General features: G+C 33.3%; 4 protein-coding genes across 7 annotated transcripts; 2 read left to right on the top strand and 2 right to left on the bottom strand.

Moving 5' to 3' along the window:
- Positions 1-167: 167 nt before the first annotated feature.
- LOC125221031 lies at positions 168-1,136 on the bottom strand. The gene is made up of 2 exons (XM_048123156.1): positions 801-1,136; positions 168-716 (listed from the first exon to the last, which is right to left on the bottom strand). Exons 1-2 carry the CDS (start codon positions 1,134-1,136, stop codon positions 444-446), a joined length of 609 nt encoding a protein of 202 aa, XP_047979113.1. The 3' UTR covers positions 168-443.
- A 304-nt stretch (positions 1,137-1,440) lies between these two features.
- Positions 1,441-2,825, top strand: LOC125221030 (B3 domain-containing protein REM20-like). The gene is made up of 5 exons (XM_048123155.1): positions 1,441-1,505; positions 1,599-1,674; positions 1,746-2,010; positions 2,084-2,268; positions 2,345-2,825. Exons 1-5 carry the CDS (start codon positions 1,441-1,443, stop codon positions 2,576-2,578), a joined length of 825 nt encoding a protein of 274 aa, XP_047979112.1. The 3' UTR covers positions 2,579-2,825.
- Positions 2,826-4,231: 1,406 nt separating this feature from the next.
- LOC125221029 lies at positions 4,232-5,640 on the bottom strand. Its single transcript, XM_048123154.1, has 4 exons — positions 5,353-5,640; positions 5,028-5,253; positions 4,736-4,945; positions 4,232-4,329 (listed from the first exon to the last, which is right to left on the bottom strand). Exons 1-4 carry the CDS (start codon positions 5,638-5,640, stop codon positions 4,232-4,234), a joined length of 822 nt encoding a protein of 273 aa, XP_047979111.1.
- Positions 5,641-15,078: 9,438 nt separating this feature from the next.
- On the top strand, positions 15,079-17,818 carry LOC125219522 (cell wall protein RBR3-like). Of its 4 annotated transcripts, none has more exons than XM_048121520.1 (6): positions 15,079-15,260; positions 15,629-15,722; positions 15,920-16,037; positions 16,119-16,206; positions 16,324-17,247; positions 17,345-17,818. In XM_048121520.1, the coding sequence occupies exons 1-6, from the start codon at positions 15,255-15,257 to the stop codon at positions 17,534-17,536; spliced, it is 1,422 nt and encodes a 473-aa protein (XP_047977477.1). In that variant the 5' UTR covers positions 15,079-15,254; the 3' UTR covers positions 17,537-17,818. The 4 variants fall into 4 exon arrangements, with proteins under 4 accessions (XP_047977477.1, XP_047977479.1, XP_047977478.1 ...); XM_048121522.1 differs by having other exon boundaries at positions 15,080-15,260; positions 16,131-16,206; XM_048121521.1 differs by having other exon boundaries at positions 15,080-15,260; positions 16,327-17,247.
- The last annotated feature ends 3,196 nt before the right edge of the window (positions 17,819-21,014 follow it).

Below are 21,014 nucleotides of genomic sequence, written 5' to 3'. Positions count from 1 at the left end.
TGTTTGTATGAATTTGGTCGATCATGGCTCTCGGACAACTCAAAGGGAGTGCCACTGCCTTGAATTCTCACAACCAATTTGCCTGCTAAAGAAGGGGAAATAGTATCTATGAACAACCATTTTAAAGAATAATACTCATAGATGCTTACATAAAACAACTGATCAAGTGCTACATAATCTTAGTGATACATCACTTACAACTACACAAAACACAATGCACTAAGTAGGCGCGGCCAAAAAAAAACGAGGTCCTTTTTCGCGAGGTCTTAAGTAAACAAATGGTAATTTTTTTACTAGTTTTTGGACCGCATGCGCCTCTTAATGCAAACTAGTACATCACACGGGCGAACGGCGCACCCTTCCAACAGGTGAAGACGACGCAACTGAGCTTCCAAGTGGGCTACCCCATGGGGGGTTTCCATTAGGCAAAAGAGGAGCCATTTTTAGGGGGGAGCCATACGGCCCGAACTGGACAGCCTGTCTGATACTCCCTCATGGTCGACAAAGAGCTTGCGACGGACTTTAGTCTCTGGATGAAAAATTGGCGAATTGACTTCCTCATCATCTTCCTCGAACGACAGCTTCTCCGTTGTATCTGAAATGACTATTACTTCCTTCGATGTCTCAATTTTCACATCATCCATTCCGAACAAAGTTGCGAGCTCATTGACGATTGGCTCGTCGTGATAGTAGTAGGCTGCCGCCAGTGGGAGTGTCTACTCAAACAAAAAAAAAACCAAATGACTATTGTTAATATGATGCACAAAACGTAACATTAGAATATGTTGATATATAGCTACCTTCATGATCTTTGTCCAAACCTCGTCGCTCGCCACAACTACTTTGAATGGCATCTCCCAGTGTGTTCCATTATCAGCCGTCACCTTCTTAAAAGTTTTGTATCGATCCTTCAAGAATTCCACTCGTTTTTTCATTTCTGCCTCAGTGAAATCAGCACCCGTCTTCGCCTTGATTTCTTTCCTGGCAGTGAGTAAGAAGTAGATAGGGAACTCGTCAAGAGTCCACATTGTCTCTTGCTTCAGACGTATGAGAGTGGCTACCAAGATTGAGTCGTTCTCCGGAGACCACAACCCTTTGTACAAGAACACAGACTGGAGCGGTATATTCATGGCCATAATATGAAGAAATGCTATTCGATTGAGGTTCATGCAATATGGTGTGATATCACATGGTGCTCATTATATACATGGGTTTACGATTAATTGTGATGGACAGTTAACAACCCATAGTTAAGGCCATCCATTCCATTCCTCCTCAACCACCTAGCAATAAATTTCTTTGGCCGCCTAAATCTGAAGATATCAGCAAAAGTTGACAATTGAGGATGATGGCAGCATTAAATTGTGATGTGGTTGGTTGAGATTATTAATTAGCAATAAGAAAAAAGACATATAAGCATAGTGTATATAGAGGAGTACAATGCCATCCTTAGCTGCAGCAAACTCATTGAGCATGGCTGCGAATCCACCACACAGCGGCGATGGGTAAGTGGTTGCATTCAACTTTTTTGCAATAGCATTATGTGGCTACATGAATTTATCAAAAGCTATATAGCTGACCTATCTTTTACTTTCTAGGGCGGACAACCACGACCGACGTCGAAACCCTCGTTTCTTCAAGCAATTCTATGCGGTTCAAAGTGCAAACAATCTGGTATAGTATATACTTCATACTATCAAACAAGCAAATATATTGAATAAAGCAGTGTGTGCAATTTCTGTCAGCGTCTCCCGCCGGAATGGGTAACACGATATGCTGAGTTGCTCCCCGAACAGTGTACACTGGAGATGCCGAACGGGGTGCGTTGGCCTGTACAAATTAAGAAGAAATATTCTGGTTTGTACTTTGGGAATGGTTGGTCCGACTTTGTTTATCGGATTCATCTTTCCAATGGGGACTTTATGAATATCATCTACGTCGGCGACGGTGTGTTTCACTTTGACCGGTACAACTTCGTGTCTGGATGCATCCCCATGGGAGACTTTGAACGTGAGTCAGTATATGTTGCTGATTTTTTTTTAGTCATTTTTTTTTTCATATTGTCATTTCAACAATGTCACAGGTAGAGATTCATTTGTAGAATCCGATCCCGAAGTAGACATTGCCTCAGCTGATGAGCAATGGTTCTTATCCGATCAGGGAGATGTCTCTGTCGATGGTTCGGACCCGGAAATTGAATTAAGCACTGGCATTCCTCTTCCATCTTTCAGTCTCACAATCACGAGGACACTTCTTGAGCACTACCTTGTGAGTCTAGCTATTGCATTACCAAAAAGTATATTATAATATATACTATATTCATCCAATATAATGTCCCGCACAGGTAATACCGAATGAATTTTGGTCAGCCCATATAGCCAAGGATGGAAAACAATTCAGTGCGGCTTTCACTGTACACTGCCGCACATGGGACATGGTTATAACAAAGCAAAACGAGAAGTACTTTGCGCACGGTGGATGGTTCCGTTTTCTCCGAGACAATGATATCGAAGTTGGTGTCCGTTGTGTGTTCCACCTAGTGGATTCTGTGAAGCTCCATTTCCGTGTTAGTTTCTAACATTTTATTGCGCTGGTTTCGAGTATAAGAGACAAAACTAGTTTTACTTTGTGTTAGCTCTTATGTTGCGTAGGTAATAGTTTGTCATCGTAGCTATTTTGCATAAGTTCGAAGCCTTCGTCAAAGTTTTTAGCAACTTTGTCTCATTGCAGGATTGGTTAAGTGAAATGAAGTAATGTATGACTATGTCCCAAGACTTTTGTGGAGTAATCATATGCTATTAGAAATAATATTCTTATTTCGATTTTGTTTCATATGTTAATTTATGTGTGTTTATATATAGGTTTAGGGATTGATTGATAATGTTAATTAATTTTTCTCTATCCAAAAGATTTTAAGGATACATTAGGTAAAAAATAAAATATAATTATAGAAAATAAATTGAAATTTATAATAGTATTGAAATTTAAATGCAAGATATACCGGAAGGGATCATCTCATGCATTGTATACTACATTACATAATACATCATTAAAAAATTGACAAGTGTGTCTTATTTTATGGAAAGAAAAGCTATTTCCAATATAATCTCTCCACTTAAGTAAAGAAATTAAACTACACTAAATATCAAAAATGTATTTATTGAAATCAATTTAAGTTGATTTGGCTCAATTTTAATAAAAAAAAATTAACTTCAATCAATTTTATTATCTTGATATTGTGTTTTATCTAGAACTCAAATATGTTCGTTTGATACAAGCATATTATATGCAGAAGCTATGTTTATAATAAATAAATTATGAACCTTTAAAATTTTGTATATTAAATATATTCTTACTTTTTAGTACTACTACTACTATTATTTTCTTTCTTGTTACTTGAAGTTTTTCTAATATTTTTTTCTTTTTATGATATTTTGATTTTTATATTCCTGCCATCTATTTTTTTACTTATTTCATGGTACAAAAATTACTGATATATAGACTAATGTTGCTAATACTAATTAATTGCGATGTTTTCTTGGTATAAAATACATAAAAATTAATAGACATACATATATATTATTGATATAGTAGCTAACAAAATTATGAGGAGATAACTTTTGAAAAGAAACAAGATTAGTTATTAAAATATGTTGAGAATATATGTGAAACTAAAAGATGTGTAGAAACGAAGTGCAATAAAAAATTATTTGAAATAACTTTTCTTTCCCTTCCGATATATAAATGGTATATATGTAACCGCCGAATTGAAAACTAAACTTCAAGCCCAAGAATATTAAATATTCAGGTCAAGGCCAAAAACATCAAAGCATCATATACATATACTTAACACACCTAAAGACCGACAAAAATCACCCAAATCATCCACATAAACCACACATAATCCCAAATATCCACCATACCTAATATAATTACATAACCTTCCCAATTAGAAAGCCAAGTAGGACCAATACAGTGGTCATGAAAGCTAACATCACCAGGGACGTGAAGTCGGAATGGTTCTTGTTCAGACCGCATACAATGCAACATCTATCCTTATTTGCATCAACACGTGATTCTCCTGAGTGAGGAACCGGGCCAGAGGATGCGGTTGACTGATTCTGGTCCCTATATTTCCGAGAGCCAGTATGGCTACTATGCTCATCACACCAAATGAAATGACCCGGATGATTTCCACCCAACGGACACTTATAGTATAACCTTCCGGGATTCATTGCAGACACCCCGGCGCGGCGAAGGTCCATCTTCCCATGGCCACAGGAGCAGTCAGGGATCCCATCCATCGTCTCAGTTCTCTGATATTTGAAACTGAAAGCAGCAACAAACTAAGAAAGATCCTAATAAATCAACAAAATAATACTGAACACAAGGCAAAAATGATGTTCGAATGCAGTAAAATACTAAATTCAGTTAGTCACACAACCACACAACTTAGTCAACTTTGAAATCAGGGAAAATAAACTAGACAAAGGTCATCGGTTAAGCCACATATGTTGCGCGAGGTTTTCGCGTATTTGACTCCATTCTGTTGAAGGCTCCACAGTCTCGACAAATTCCACAACACCATTGTCATCATCATGATTCACTTCATGATAGATACCATCCAATTCAACTTCAACTGGATCTATTGCCATCTCACGACGGATAAAATTATGTAGTAAAAAACAGGCCATTATCAGACGGATCTGTGTTTTGATTGGATAAAATGACGCACTTCGAAGAATCCCCCACCGCATCTTAAGGACTGCGAACGCTCTCTCAATGACATTCCTTGCTTTCGTGTGGCGCATGTTGAATAGCTCGATGGCATTTTGTGGTGACTCAGCGCCCGGACCCCATTCTTTTAGATGGTATCGTACTCCTCTGAAGGGTGTCAAAAATCCATCACTATTTGCGTATCCGTTGTCACACAAATAATAGTACCCTGCAAAGTGAAGAGAATAATTAATTGCATTGTATAAAATAGAGCATTGATCGAATCTGAACACAGTGATTCAAAAAATAACCTTTTGGGACCTTCAAGCCGTTCACACGTGACACGGCATCCCGCAAAACTCGAGAGTCGCCCGCTGATCCCTCCCATCCAGGTAAGGCATAGACAAATTGCATGTTCCGATCACAGACAGCAAGGGTGTTTGTTGATATTTGCCCCTTCCTAGAACGAAATCGCGGTTTATCTGTGTTACTAACTAAGACATTAATGTGCGTACCGTCCAAAGCACCAAGGCAACCCTGCATCAATTTGGAAAGTTAAGTGAAGAACATGCTGGTTATATTTGATATATTTCGATATATGAACCACATACACTATTATGTAGACTGAAATATTACCTTAAACCATTTCCATCGACTATCGTTGCAGTCATCAGTGACTGGAGTCGGTTTGACTAGCAAAACATCATGCAAGTTCAGAACAGCACCTAACACTTTGTGCATGTACAGAGAGATGGTGGCTCCAGACCTCCAAAATTCATAACCTACACACCGATTCTTCTTGTGGTGTGCAAGAACACCAACGAATATAGCAACTTGTTCTTCCACCCCGACAAATTGACCCACACGCAACCCACCCCGCTCTTTTAAAAGGTGGCACAAGCGCCCAAAAGTGTTACGATCCATTCTCATAGTTGAAATGCAATAAGCATCTGTGAAATGAAGTAGACGATCCAAATGACTCTGTTGTGATGGTGCCCTATTGAGCAAACTATAGTTTCTCGCCAAAGCAAGAAATCTACGCCTCAACCGTCGTCTACGAGTGTTAAGACACCTACGGATAAGAATGGTTGCCTCTGTACGATAATTGTCGAGTACGTCTTCTAGTAACTGACATATCGTAGCATAATTACAAGCAGGGTTCATCATCTGATTTGTAGAAAACAGTCAACAAAATTTCTATTGGAGAATCAAGATTTAACCAATATTTTTGGTCCACATTTCAGACAAACAACGACTAATTTTCATAATGGAGTTTGAGCAATATTTCACTCGCAAATTAGTTTGAGCAGACACTCAAAATAGCTAGGAATCAGCACAGTTGCAACGATTTTTCAAGAAATTAGACATATACAACACAGTGTGATGAAGGAAATTGGTGGACTGACCTTGTGAAAATACTACAGAAAGATCCGCTCTCCGAGCTACAGGTCGTCAGCTTCTTCGAATCAACGGATGTAATGAGGTACACCTGTGGATTAGAATCTGTCAGATTCATATATGAATCGAAAAATTAGAACAAAACGGCACCGACAGCCGGCGCCCGAATATGAACGATGAGTAGCACAACAAAGTTCACCGTGGCTTAGAGAACTCACGCCAGTGCGTTTGCAGCCGAAATTTGTGAATTACTACTCCCAGCTCGTTGTTGAAAGTGAAATAGGGTTCGTCGACAACACTCAATGGTTGGAGTGAATTCCACAGATCCCTAATTTCGTTGAACGAATTGTGTAAGAAGAGGAGATGCATTTTGAAAAGTGAAGGGCAAAAGTGGAATTTTAGCATCATTTCTTGGTGGTACTTTCGATGCAGATAGGAAATCTTCCAAGACCACAAAGAATTGAAATCTCATTTATTTAGTGTGAACAGTGCTAAATCATGGACTTTGGAGATTTAGCACAAACACACCGAACAGTCATAATTCATGAGATTTAACCCACTATCTGACCATTTTGAATAGGGTGAACGCGCCCTTAAGTTAAATCGTTAAATATAGCTTACATGATAGGTATGTGAATGTCAAACACGTACAAGAGGCCAGCTACTAATTCTTAAATATGGAGTATAAAAATCAACTCATATATGATTGCTTTCCGTGGCATGGCATCTCTGATTTTTCATAAAAATAGACTAATCAACCGTTACCCGTTTTATTTTTGTCAATTCATAAAACGATTATTTTAAAAAAATAATCAGAAGTTAGTATCTTACTTTTTCATATTTATCATACTCTGTATTTAATAAATGTACGTCATTAAATTGAATTTGAGGAAATTGAATGTTAATTCAGTATCATAATTTTTTTTACTAAAATAAAGTAATTGATATGAAATTTAAAGGAATTATGCACACATACAATAGTCAATACACATTGTATGCATGCACACACGCACTACACACACACACATAACACAAACTGTATACATATTACACCATACATAATCCACCCACACTGGCGTATCCAGTGTAGTACAAGGGGTACAACTGTACCCCCAAAAATACGGTTTTGTATTATATATTGTACCATCTGTAAAAAAATCTTTAGTGGCGCAGTGGTAGAATGCGCCTCTCGCCTTCTCTGAGACGCGAGAAAGATTCCAGCGGCCTCATTTATAATATTCCTCTATTATTATATTCTCCTTTATATTTTGGTGATATATTGTACTCTTACAAGAAACTTGAGAGTATTTTTGCTGCAATTTATTCTTTTCTTCTTCCATTTTATAGTGATTATATTTTTATTTATATGGAGACTTTCAATCGTTTTTATCTATAGATTACTATGTTTATGAATTTTTTTTCTATACAATATCAATAGTTTACTTAGTGTATTTTTTATTTTCAAAAAGGTTTACTTTGAAGGTAATTTATTTATTACTACATAATTATTATATTTATATTTTTATATTCACAACTAATAAAATGAAAGAAAAATGAGGGAATAATTTTCTCTATATCAAAGTAAATATCGCACCCCGAATCAAAAATCCTGCCTCCGTCACTGTCCACACACCACATGCACTCCCTAAACACACACAACGCCTACAATTACAATAGATACATTACACACAAAATTTGCGCGCACGCACACAACACTCACACATAATACACATTGCGCACATAACAATATGCACCACACACACTACGTACCCAAGTATTTATTTTTTCTTTTATTTATGTTTTGCTTTGCTGGTATTGTTCTTTTAGCTTTGAAACAATGCATATAAATGATACATTGGTTACAAGTTAGAATTTCAAATCTATCTAAGTCACATTTGAATTTTACCATAATTTTTAGTTTCTAAATTTATTATCAGTGTCGTTTGTTATGACATATAAACAATATGTCATCTCACAATTCACAAACCAATGCTACGAAAAGTACTTGTTAGAAAAAGAGATGATAAAAATCATGTCCATTTTATTCTTTAAAATTATAGGACTGCAAGTAAATTTAAGCGTAAAACATTTGTATAAGATCATTTGATATGTCTAGATCAATCGATGGATAGCATATTCATCTTTATAAATGTAGTGTTATATTTAAATTTACTATAAACTAGTGTTATCACCCGTGCTATGCACGGGACATAAGATTTTCTTATAACAAATAAATATTCTAAATAATTAAATAGATATAAAATTAATATCATTATATACATCCATACTTTTTTTATTTTGTGAGTTGAGTGACGAAAAAAAATAAAGTAAGACAGATAATAAAGTGAAGATAATAGTATTTTCATTTATACGGTATATGTTAACACTTTATTAGATAAAGTATATAAAAAAAATGTCTCAATGATGAATAAAATAAGTATTCATAAAATTATAAACAATTCAAAACATTACAAATAATAACAAAGAGAAATGTATTCTCTCATCCCACTTTAAATTAAGTGAGTATCAAATATTCGGCAAATAATTTTAAGTATACTCAAATTAAAACACAATTTGACTATTATTATAAAATTTGAAGTATACTCCAACTATCATTAAAGTTCAAATAATAGAATACAAAAATTCTTGACACAAAAATACATAACTAAAAAAATATTCAGTCAATGATGATATACTTAAAATTATTTATATGATAAATAAATTTAAAAATTCAATAAATTTAAATCTAAATATTTTCATAAATAATATAGCTGGAATAGATAGATTCCATAAAGTTGAACACTCAAATTAAAACACAATTTGACTATTATTATAAAATTGTAAGTATACCCCTACTATTATTTAAAGTTCAAATAATAGAATCCAACATATGAAAGCCCAAACTAAAGTTCAAGTGGTACAATAACTTATATCCCCTTTAACCCTACTTCAGGATGGCGCCACAATTCTTTCTCTCTTCCGTCAATAGTAGGAACTCGCAGCAGCACCAAGCTCACGGTTATGGCGGATCCAAGAACAGACACTCATGGGATCAAAAGAATGAGAAAACTAATAGAATAATATTAAAATTAACTTCTAATAAAAAATATTAAAATTTAAATATAACTGTGTTTCAATAAGCATATATTTTCAAAATGATTAAACATAATTTTAATATAAATTATTTTTCATAATATGGATAGATATAAAAAAAATTACTAAAACATATGAAATATTCAATTAATGATTATGATATTATAGCACTATTCAATTTAGTCTCATTAAGAGAAGTAAAGTAATCAATATCAATAACCAAAATCAAAAGTATTTACATTTGTTTATTAAAATTAGGATACAAACGACTTTATGAATTAGAAAAAAAAAATGAAAATACACCAACCATTGATCAGGACTTCAATTATAGTTATAAGACTTAGAGTGAGGAACTTATATTAAAAAATTGGATAAAATAAAATGGGCTTTAAATTAATCTATAATAGAAAACTACACCCTTTGTTCTTCTCTGCAACTGCAATAGCAAGTTGGCCCCATACCACCGCCCTATGTATGCCATCCTGTCTAGCTGCTCAACCGCCCTGCCTCGCCAGCTCTCCGTTCGTCCGGCTTCACCACCCGCCTTTCTTAAACTCATGTATGTACGCCTTCGATGGAATTTCTCCAATGCCGGAAGAAAAGGAGGTCCGATTTTTGCAGTATTTAATTTCAAAGCCTCAACGGCCATGGCGAGCGATCTATGCCAACGATTTTCTTGCATGAAGGCATCAAAAGAATGGTTTCAACTTACAAAGCTTCCTCCACTCCAATTCTCAAGCACTACACTGCAAGGAGAAACGAAAAATATCTCAGGTTTTGAACATCTCAGGGTATAAATTAGGCAAATTTGTTCTTTACAACAACGTGAAACAATATATCTAAAAAATTCGTAATAATGTTGAGACCCACCTATTATTCATCACTTCACAGTACCGATTCATTAACAAACATTTGAAGGACTTCTCTCAAATTGAAAATGAAAATATATACCAACTTGAGCAGTGGCGGATCCAGACCCCTAAAATGGTGGGGGCGAAAATTTAATATTTAATTTATTAATATTTTTAATAATTAAATAAATAATATTATATTAATATTTAAGTAGCACTAGCTTCGTTAATAAAATATAAACATGAATTAGCATGCAAATATATGCAAATTAGTAAAAGTTTAGATTTTATAAAGTATTTAACGGTATTATTTTGATGATAAGAAATAAATATGAATAGATTTTATAAAGTATTTAAATAAATATGAATAGATTTTATAAAGTATTTAAAGGTATTATTTTGATGATAAGAAAGAAATATGAATTGATAAACTAAAAGAGTGAAAAATGAAAAAAATATGCTCTTGTTGAGGATTGATCCTTAGACCTCTTAGAAAAAAATCAACACACAAACCATTAGACTACTCCATTTTATATGCCATTTATTGAAAACAAAGTATATTTCTACACTCCGCGGAGGGGGCGGATATGCTATTTTCGGCTCGATTCAAGGGAAAGTTTAGGCTCTCCGAACGATCGGGAAGGGGCGACCGCCCCCTCCTGCCCCCCCTAAATCCGCCACTGAACTTGAGGGAGAAAATTTTGTTACTTAATATATGAAGGTTTTGGTTGTTATTTATAGAAAAATATGGCTTCATTCTAGAATCTTGAATTCACATTTGAAATACTTGCTTACCAATTTATCGTTCTTATATGTCAGTTTTTCCCTTAATCGAGATCTTTTCCCTTAATCGAGATTGACAACATTTCTCGTAAATTACTAACTTTTGGAATATGCATCACCTCTTGCCTTCACATTATTCAATGTAAATTTACTTTTGGCAATATCTATTCTACAGCAATTTATTCTTTACTACATACACGTAAATCTAAATTCTTGTCCAATGTACACTCACTTTTCCCGCCAAAACGAACTAAAATGGCATTTTCGTGAATTTATCCATAACTGCCATGTTATATATTGATAGATACTGATTGGCGATTCGAAGATAGTACTAACTTTTATTCGAAGAAAACTGTATAAAAAAACATGAGGGACACACTTTGATTAATATAGAAAATAATTGTTATATCTTAAAAAATATAAAATATACTTGTTTTACCTGAAAAAACCACGTGATGTGGATGTCATCCATCTTCTGTAATTATAAGTTACTGACTTACTGGGTACAAAGAACCTATGGATTAAGATCTTGAAATTTCCTTATTTAATGGTGTGGGCATATTTTTTTATATCTAGGAAATTCTAGTGGATTTATATAAATTTTATTTACCTTTAATAGTATAAAGACATAAAAAATAAGAAAACAAGAAAATACTTAGTATTTCTCTATTTTTTTTTCCTTATGTTATAAGTATCTCATCTGCTTCTATTTTTATTACTAGCATAATGCATAAGTAACCCTAATCTAAATCAACCTATCATTGTATGGACTCAATTATGAAACCCTATCCCAAACAAAAAAGTTCAACTACAAAAGGGTATATTAAACTAAAAAAGAAAACTATAAAAAGTGCATATTTTCTAGGAAATACAACAGGACCTACAAAAATAAGAATAAATATTATCAAGGCCCACAATGCCCAATTAAACGTGATATGATAAGATGCCCATTTTATTGTGGGCCCCACATGAGATGTTTTTGTGGATTCCCAGGAATCAAACAGCCCATGTTCATGTTTGAAACCACTTTCATTGTAATGATTTTAGTGAAATTTCAACCTTTCCAATAATTTTAAAAATCAGCTAAAAGTAGTAGTAATACTTTTGGATTTATTACGACTAGCATTTATTCAATGATAAATTTTTTGGTAAAATTATACCTCTAATATGACAATCAAGAAATCCTACATGTACGTTAATGAAAGTGATTTAAACAATAGTGGTATCATCTAATATATAAGAAATCAATTTGTCAATAAACATGGACAATATATTACACATGTAAGTCTCCAAAATTTTCAAAGTGAGATAATTGCGGACAAGTATAAATTAGTAAATTTCATGATTTTTTTATTGTAGTTCAAAATTACGGTTAAGACCATATTTTGACAAATTTAATGATTTTGTGACCCTTTGTCCAATTATTTATAAATTGTAGGTAGTTACTATTTCCCCGTGATCTTATACAAAGACTGTCTAACATGTGCTTGGTTTTTCAATGTGTCTTTCACGACTTGACCTTTTTCACTTTTGATTTTGAAATTATACATTTTTCAAGATTGCGAAACTTTATTGATTTTTTATTTCTTTCCCATCCATTCCCCTTTTCTTCGAGTATGAGAGTAAAAGTTGATCCATTCTCCCGTTTATGTATAATTCTGTAAAAAAAAATCGAGTGATGATTGATGCGATGCATATTTTGAGACGAGGCTATGGTCTGTTGATTTCATTAATAAACTCTGTTTTTTTCAAGAAAAAGGAGTATTTCTTAGTATATCTATTTAAATGATAATGTAGTAAAATAATTCTGAATGAGGTTGTTTGGAAGGGCATTTATTGTTTTATTTTTCACTTCGCATCACTAGAAAGTAGGAACATTTATTGCACTTGCATTTATTTATTTACGGAAGGTTTGTAATCGATTTCATTCATATCTAATAGAAAAAGGAGTTAAAAGAAAGGAAGAAAATTGTTGTCCAGCATGTAAGTAAAAGAAATTAGGGATTTTCTTAAAAAAAATGCTTTCTATTTTCTTCATTTTTATATTTTTCTGAGATAATCTCCCTTTATAAATAAAAGGGGGTGTACTATAGGCTCGAATTTTATATATCCAGACCTATTTAATTTTGGAAAGAATAACCTAAAATATTGCTATGAAATTATATTATTAACTGTCTCCTTAGTCCTTACCTATAATTAATTAGACGAAATTGGATTTCCACCAAACCATTTTACTATCATTATTCAAATATCTACGTGCAATGAATCATGCAACATTAAAGAACAATTAAATGATCCGTCGAAAGTATAACTTTTTGTTCTATTTAGAGAAGTTATAAATGAGTTCCTACCACTGCACATGGAATTCGAATAATTTAGGTATGACTGGTTCAACATTTATATCATTGAAGAATTTGTGGCTCAATTCATAAAAAGGCTATTGAAAATATTCTATAAGAGATGGTAGGTATGAGTAAAATATTTTCAATTTCCGCTAGTTTTTTTTATGTATTTAAGGGAACTTCCAATTTAAATTGTTCTAATTTGTAGTATAAATTTAGTCTTTGAATATTCGGATAAAAAATATTAGTGAAATTAGCTCTTAGACAGAGTTCAAAAACATAATACGATGATTGAAACAAATTTGCACTCTTTTACAATAAATGTGAGTGTGAACAAATAGAAAGAAGAATAAAATATAGATTAAGAAAGAAAAATAACGTGCACCAACCAAAGAGTTTGTCATCATGTAACTACATTTTAGTATGTATGATAATGATAATATCATAATATAGATAAAAATGAGTACATGTTTGGTATCCAACTTACTATCAAAGGTACGGTGAATGTATCATAGGAATAGGACGTGCAAAACATAACAAATTGATAGTTTATCATAATTCAGAATTATCAGCCTAACTGCATGGTATGGTCGTTTTTTTTATATTATTAATCATATAAATAATATTTCATGATAGTTCTATTTTTTTCCTCATATTTTTTGAAAATATAAATGTAATATTTTTCAATATAATGCTACATATATCCAAAAAATTTACTCCTTACTCCATTAATTGTAGATTACACGAGTTTTAAGTTACTAGTAATTAATAGAGACGGAGAATAAGAATGGTTGTAACATTGTTACTAGTTTAAAATGAAACACACCTCAATGAAGTAAAAGATTTATTCAAAAAATAGATAGAAACTAATTTTAGTTCGACTATTCAAAATGGAAAAATAAAACCTAAGGGACGAGCATGTGAGAATGCGTAGTTCATTTTATTTGATACTAATAGAGTAAAAAGACTTATTCTAAAAATAGATAGGGAGATAGTACAGATAAATTTGTTTTGTTTGCTCATATTTATTTTAATGAACACTAAATAAGTTTTTTTTTAAATTATAAAACACATTATTTTTATATAAATAAAAGAATAATGATAAATTTTGAAGGACAAATAAGGGAGAATGAATAGTTCATTTGCATTTATATAGCATCTTCATTAAAAAATAGCATTGTTTTTTTTTTTTTTTTTTATTAATTTGGGTCGTTCACCAAAATTAGTGTCTATCTATTTAAAGTAAGTTTCCCTCTCTCATACGATAGGTTCTATTTTCCAATAATTTTTTTTCTCTATCTCTCACTAATTAATTTTAAATTAAAATTCATATTATTTCACTACCACACTATATATTTTCTAAAGGGATTTTTTATGAATGAAAGTATTTAAAGTAATGTGTGCCCTCAAAATCGTCTTCCATTTTTAGCGGAGAACTAAATCAATAACTAGTACTAATATCATTGAATAAAAAGTGAAAAAAAAAAAATTAAAAAAATGGTTTTATACAGTAATTACTTTAACAATATTAAGTCATTTTCCAAAGACTAGTGTAATTTTTTGTGGTGAACCACAAAAGTGAATTGAAATAATTCTAAAAGCTTGCGTTGATGTCTCTAATTATTTATCTCACAATTAAGAAAACACTTAATTTTACTTTCTAGGATAAGCACACGAAGATAAAAATAAAAGTTGAATCTTGATGCTGAAGTTGAATGGAATTATGGAACCAATGTCTCACCACCTCCCTAATCAAAATAGCAATGATTTTGAATGCTGTAAATCTGCAAAAGCAAAAAGGCCTCCACTTAATTTTTCAAATTGCGTCTTGGAAACCAATCAGTAATCACTATATTTAAAAACAAATTAAATGAACAGTGTACAGATCATGAGATTTCAAATCCTCATATGTGTGTGTTTCTTAAAATATTAAGCTGTCAAAGGAATCAAGCTAACGACCCTCCGATTTATGAACTACTTCCATTTCTGTTTCCCCTCACACAGCAACTCAAAAAAACAGAACAAGAACCCTCAACTTCAATAACAATCTTCTCCTTCAGTCTGATTTACAATGGCAGTAAGCTCTTCACCATTTATTTCTCTTGTCTTTATCTCTGTGTTGTGTGATTTGGAGCATTTAAAGTTGCTGCCAATCATAAAGATTCAATTTTTTTTCACTTTGCTACCAAAACTTTATATGGGTTGTGTTTGGATCTTTGATTGGTTCAGATTTTGATTCTATTCCACGAAATACGCAACTGGAACTCTCCATTTTTCTCAAAATTTCAATTTTTTGTATCTATTGGAATTTTTGTTCAGACGTTTATTGATTAGTGTGGATGCATTTGTTGTCTAATGCTCTATCTGTATGTATGAAGTCATTAAATGTTAGATTTTTGGGATGTTTTTGCTGCAATTTATGAGCGATTTCTTTGGTGAAATCAGACATCCGTACAGTTTAGGCCACACAGCAGAGATCTGGGGATGGTGATGAGGGAAGTTGATGAAGATCTTGCTATATTTTTGGGAATGAAGAATGGTGAGAAGGAGAGAATTGCCCTTGCTCATAATATTTCCTTTGTTTTTACTGTTCTTGATTTCTGTGTTTATTTCTCACAATTGAGTTTGATGGCAATAGTTTTCTTGTCATTTCACTCAAAACTGTGACTAGATTAGTGTGTCTTATGGTGCTTGAGTTTGTTGGTACTCATGGTCCATGGATTCATCTCATTTTAGGCACGGAGCCAAAACCGGATAGCTTGTTGACATCGAATGAATTGGGAGAAGAGGCCTTTCAGAGTTTGGCTGATGATAGTTTGCTCAATTTAGAGACTAGCAATAATGACCATGATTGGTATAGTCTCTCATGAATAGTGTCATGGTTATCTCAATCTCAATCTCAATCTCATTTTGAGTTGTTATTGTCTGATGTAAGGTCGTGTTTCAGGCTCCTCGCGCAACAAGATGCAGCAGCAAATCAGGCTGATGCATCGAGTGGTGAATGTGTTTCTCTGAGCTCCGAGGCAAGTAGATATACATTCAATTGTCGAAACAACTTGTAAAAATTTGAAGTGTGACATTGTGGAGAGAATGGAGGTCTTTTTTTAATTTAGGCTCAAGCTTTGCACTGTTTTCTGCAGCAGATACCAAAATCAAACAATCTAGGCCCTTCGGCTGCTGCTGCTGCAAATAAAAGGCCTTTATCGTCTGGTGGCAGAAAACCGTCATCCTCTAGAGCAGCAACGCCTACTAGACGACCAACATTGGCTGGTGCAAAGTCGAAGCCTTCTCGTGCCTCCACACCCACGTCTCGTGTACCTGCTGCAGCAACAAAATCTTCTAAGCCTGTGGCTGCTCCAGTGAGAACCTCGACTCCTTCAAGAGTTTCACCGCGGTCTTCTACTCCAACCTCAAGAACTACTGCGCCTGCAGCTAGCTCAAAGCCTGGATCCACGTCTCGTGCTTCCACTCCAGCTGCTAGATCCGTCTCTGCTGCACCTATGCACAAGCCAACAACGACATCAACCACTTCTAGCAAGGCTCCTTCCGAGAGAGCTTCTTCAAGGGGAAAAACAAGCTCCATAGTCACAAAAAACCCAGTTGCAACGCATGGAGGCTCTTCGTCTAGGGCTCCAAATCCCTCGGAGATGCTGTCCATGTCTCATGATGCCCCAAAGAGTTTAAAAACATCTGTGCCAAATAGGCCTGCATCTGCATCAAGAGGGAGGCCTAGTGCCCTCTCGTCTCCTTCCAAAGGGAAACCGAGGCAGAAATCATGTTCTCCTACCAAAGCACGGGGGACAAAAGGCAATGCTCATAGAAATGGAAGCGCGACACTATCAAGAAGTCGGGGATATGGTAGACATGGTGATGATGATGATTATGTGAATCCTGTTGTGTTGGGGACGAAAATGGTGGAACGAGTCGTGAACTCAAGGAAACTAGCTCCACCTAAGCAAGACGAACACATCTCTCTCGAAAACCCCAAGAGATCCTCCAATGAGAACTCGGGTTTTGGAAGATCACTCTCAAAGAAATCACTAGACATGGCTATAAGGCACATGGTAAAGCATTCTTTCACCAAAATGCAACTGTTTTGTTGTAATTTCTTGTTCGTTCGACACATCTAGGTTTATGAATTCGATTCTTGTCGCCTTGCAGGACATCAGACGAAGTGTTAATGCTGCTGGAAGCTTAAAACCAGTAGCAACAACTACAGTTCTGTCCTATTTTTCCAATGGCAATCAATCTAGTTCTTCTCAAAGCAGCTCGTTTGGCATCTCAGAGTCTCCAGTCACATCAAGCAGTGATAGTTCCAAGTCGAGCAACTGCGTTAACTCGTATTTTTCTTGATGGGGGAGGCTGCATTTTCATCATCAACCAAAAGAGTGATTTTTAGAGAGGGGGTGGTGAAGAAGAAGAAGGTGGTTATTGTGTGAGAATATTATTGCATTTGGACATGTTATTTTTTGAGATGATCCTTAGCAATACTAGTGTTGAGAACTACTTTGTTTATGATTAAAAACTGTCTGTAATTAATGTAGAATTAAAAGAATTAATGTCACCTGATTCTGTTGCATCCAAATGCACATATAGTCTAAGATTTGATATATGAATCTTGATTTTTGTGGTTGAGTTGAGTCAAATTATGTGGGATTTATTTGAAGGTTATTTGGTTGTTAGACTTTAAAAACATGAATTTTCAATATTTTTTATTTTTTCCTTAAACTTTTTTTTGAATATACATATATGAATATTGGATTTGTTTTATTTATCCATAAATCAAATATCAAAACAGATGTGACAGTTAAAACTACGTACAACTAAAAAAAATTGTCACGTATATTATAAATTGCCAAATCTCATACTATGATTTTTGATTTAGGGGGAATATTTTTTTAAAAAAAGCCAAAATTCGTGTATTTATGCTCAAAAAACAAAGTTTAAGATAAAAATCAGAAATTCATGTATTTAAAAGCAAATAACTCTTTATTTAGTGACGAGAAAATATTATTCAAGAAAGTTAATCATGTGTAGATGGATCTACTCTTTAGTGTAGAAGTTAAATGGAAAGGTAGGTGAGATGGATCTACTCTTTATTGACTGTGTCTACGTAAATTGGGAAAGAAAGATCTATTCAATAAATTGACGGCTTCTGTTTGAAAATTCAAAAAATTTCTTTATATCAAAAAGGAGGAATCATTTATTTCACAGTATAAATTCAAAAGCTGAAATGTTTGAAATGTTCTATGGATTTATTTTATTTAGGTTATATTTGAACTTGGCATTTTATTAAATCATACTAATAGTTTCGTTGATTTTGTTCTTTTGTGTTTGTCTTTGTTTAGCCATTATTAAGTCAATAATACTACATTTTTCTGATAAGGGAGAAGTATTTTTGTAATTAGCTATCTCTCAACAAAGTTTGATTTTTAACTCGCTTAGTCGAATTCTTTGCCAAAACATCTCTCTACTTTCACCTTTTACAACTTTTTATGATTCTATTCTATGAAATTCTGCATTCTTTAAGAAACGGTGATAATATTGAACTTGCATCTTAGTTAATTTACCTTCAAATAAACCTAAAATAGTAGTACTCCTATTATTTAATTTATTCATTCAAATATCTATTCCATAATTCCATTTATAACAGATTCATCTACATTATGTATATAGTTATTCCAAACTTGAACTAGTAAACATTCTAAGTTGAATGAACGAAGGTTGAAAATTGAAAGTTGAAACTACAAACAGTCTTGGTCATTAATTATCCAACATAGCATAGCGTAGCATAGAAGGTCCAATTTATTTGTATTCACTATTTTTCCTGACGGAATTTTCAGATTAGTTATTACTCCGTAATAAATAATACTAATAGATAATATTTATAACTAACTCTACATGTACCGACCACCAGGTATATACTGACAAAAAGTTGACGCTAAATATAGCAAGTAGTAACATAAGAGAGCATAATATCAAAATACTGTAATAAGGTTGAATTCAAGTGGCAAAGTCGGTGCTACAAATGTCTCTTTCACAGAAGTTATTTGGTTCAAGTTTTCTTTTTAATCTAAAACATTTTGTGTAGGTGAGGAGTTCAGGCAGATCATCCACCAGTGAACAAAATCAAATATATCGTTTTAAAACACGGTTCAAGCTCAAAAATGACTTGGACACAACAATATAATAAAATCTAATAAACTGGAAGCTCCATAAATCAGGAACAATCATGATATCAAATCTAAACAAAAGCTAGTATGAACAAATGGAAATACTAAGAACAACAAATCAAAAACTATCAGATCAATAATATCAATCCACATTTCTACGTGGAAAGCGTGAGTTAGGATATCCCAACTAATCCATCCTAACAAGCGTCTTCAATATAAGTTGCACGTGCGTGTGTATATGTATTTCTTACATAATGATGATGCAAGTGTGATATAGTAATAGTTTAATTGATTTGATATTATTAGTATATGTATATTATTTCTTACACAGTGATGATGTAAATGTGATATAGTAATAGTTTAATTGATATGATATTATTAGTATATGTATATTATTTATTACATAGTGATGATGCAAATGTGATATAGGAATAGTTTAATTGATTTGATATTATTAGTATATGTATATTATTTCTTACATAGTGACGAAGCAAATGTGATACAGTAATAGTTTAATTGATTTGATATTATTAGTATATGTATATTATTTCTTACAAATATTATTTCTTACATAGTGATGATGCAAATGTGATATAGTACTGTTTAATTGATTTGATATTACTAGACTATCTTCGACCATTTACACTAAACTTAAATCCATTTTTAAGTATATGTTATACCAAAAAGTAGTTTTATTTCAACCATTTACATCAAATTCAAAAATTACTCCATTTTTGGATTTTTGTCTCACAAAATTTTTGCATTAACACCATATATGGTGTTGTTTCACAAAAACACAAAAATGGGTTTGAGTTTGGTTATGATTAGAGAGAATTTATACACCAAAACTCATTTATGGAGTATGATCGAAGATGGTCTTAATATATTTTGATACAGTATAAAATCAATAAGATTCAAAAAGAGAACCCTAAACCCTCGGTTATTATTTTTCCCACGATTATAATACTATTAAGGGGTAACTGCTTTTAAAGTCACCAACTTTCCATGAATTCCGGTTTTTCCCACGAACTTTAAAAAGTTCGTGTAATGTCATGAACTTTATTGTCAGTTGCTATTTTCCCATGTCAGGTTTTCCGGTCTGATTCATACTGTTCGTTTCCTATTAAGACAATGTCCAAATTCTTTTATCTTACTATCGTTATTTTCGTCTTTGAAATAGCTTCCCGTGGGTACTTTGTACGCCTCAATCGGAACTCGGATGAAGAAGTTATGGCCATTTGATGAAGGCTGCGACCTTTGTGCGACCTTGTACTATCATAATGGCCATAACTTCTTGATCCGAGTTCCGATTGAGGCGTACAAGGTACCGACACGAAGCTATTTCAAAGACAAAGATAACGATAGTAAGATAAAAGAATTTGGACATTGTCTTAATAGGAAACGAACAGTTTGAATCAGACCGGAAAACTTGACATGGGAAAATAGCAACCAACAATAAAGTTCGTGGCATTACACGAACTTTTTAAAGTTCGTGGGAAAAACCGGAATACATGAAAAGTTGGTGATTTTAAAAGCAATTACCCCTACTATTAATTAGATTTATTACTCTAATGTATAGATTTTGATCTTGCAGTGATTCTAGAACAGTCAACCTAAATAAAAATCTCTTTCATTTTTATTATAAATAATAATAAGTC

The sequence above is a fragment of the Salvia hispanica genome, chromosome 4 (genome assembly GCF_023119035.1).
Source record: "Salvia hispanica cultivar TCC Black 2014 chromosome 4, UniMelb_Shisp_WGS_1.0, whole genome shotgun sequence".
Lineage (NCBI taxonomy): Eukaryota > Viridiplantae > Streptophyta > Magnoliopsida > Lamiales > Lamiaceae > Salvia > Salvia hispanica.
The sequence above is the reverse complement of the archived record's forward strand: the minus strand, read 5'-3'. Positions and strand labels throughout refer to the sequence as shown.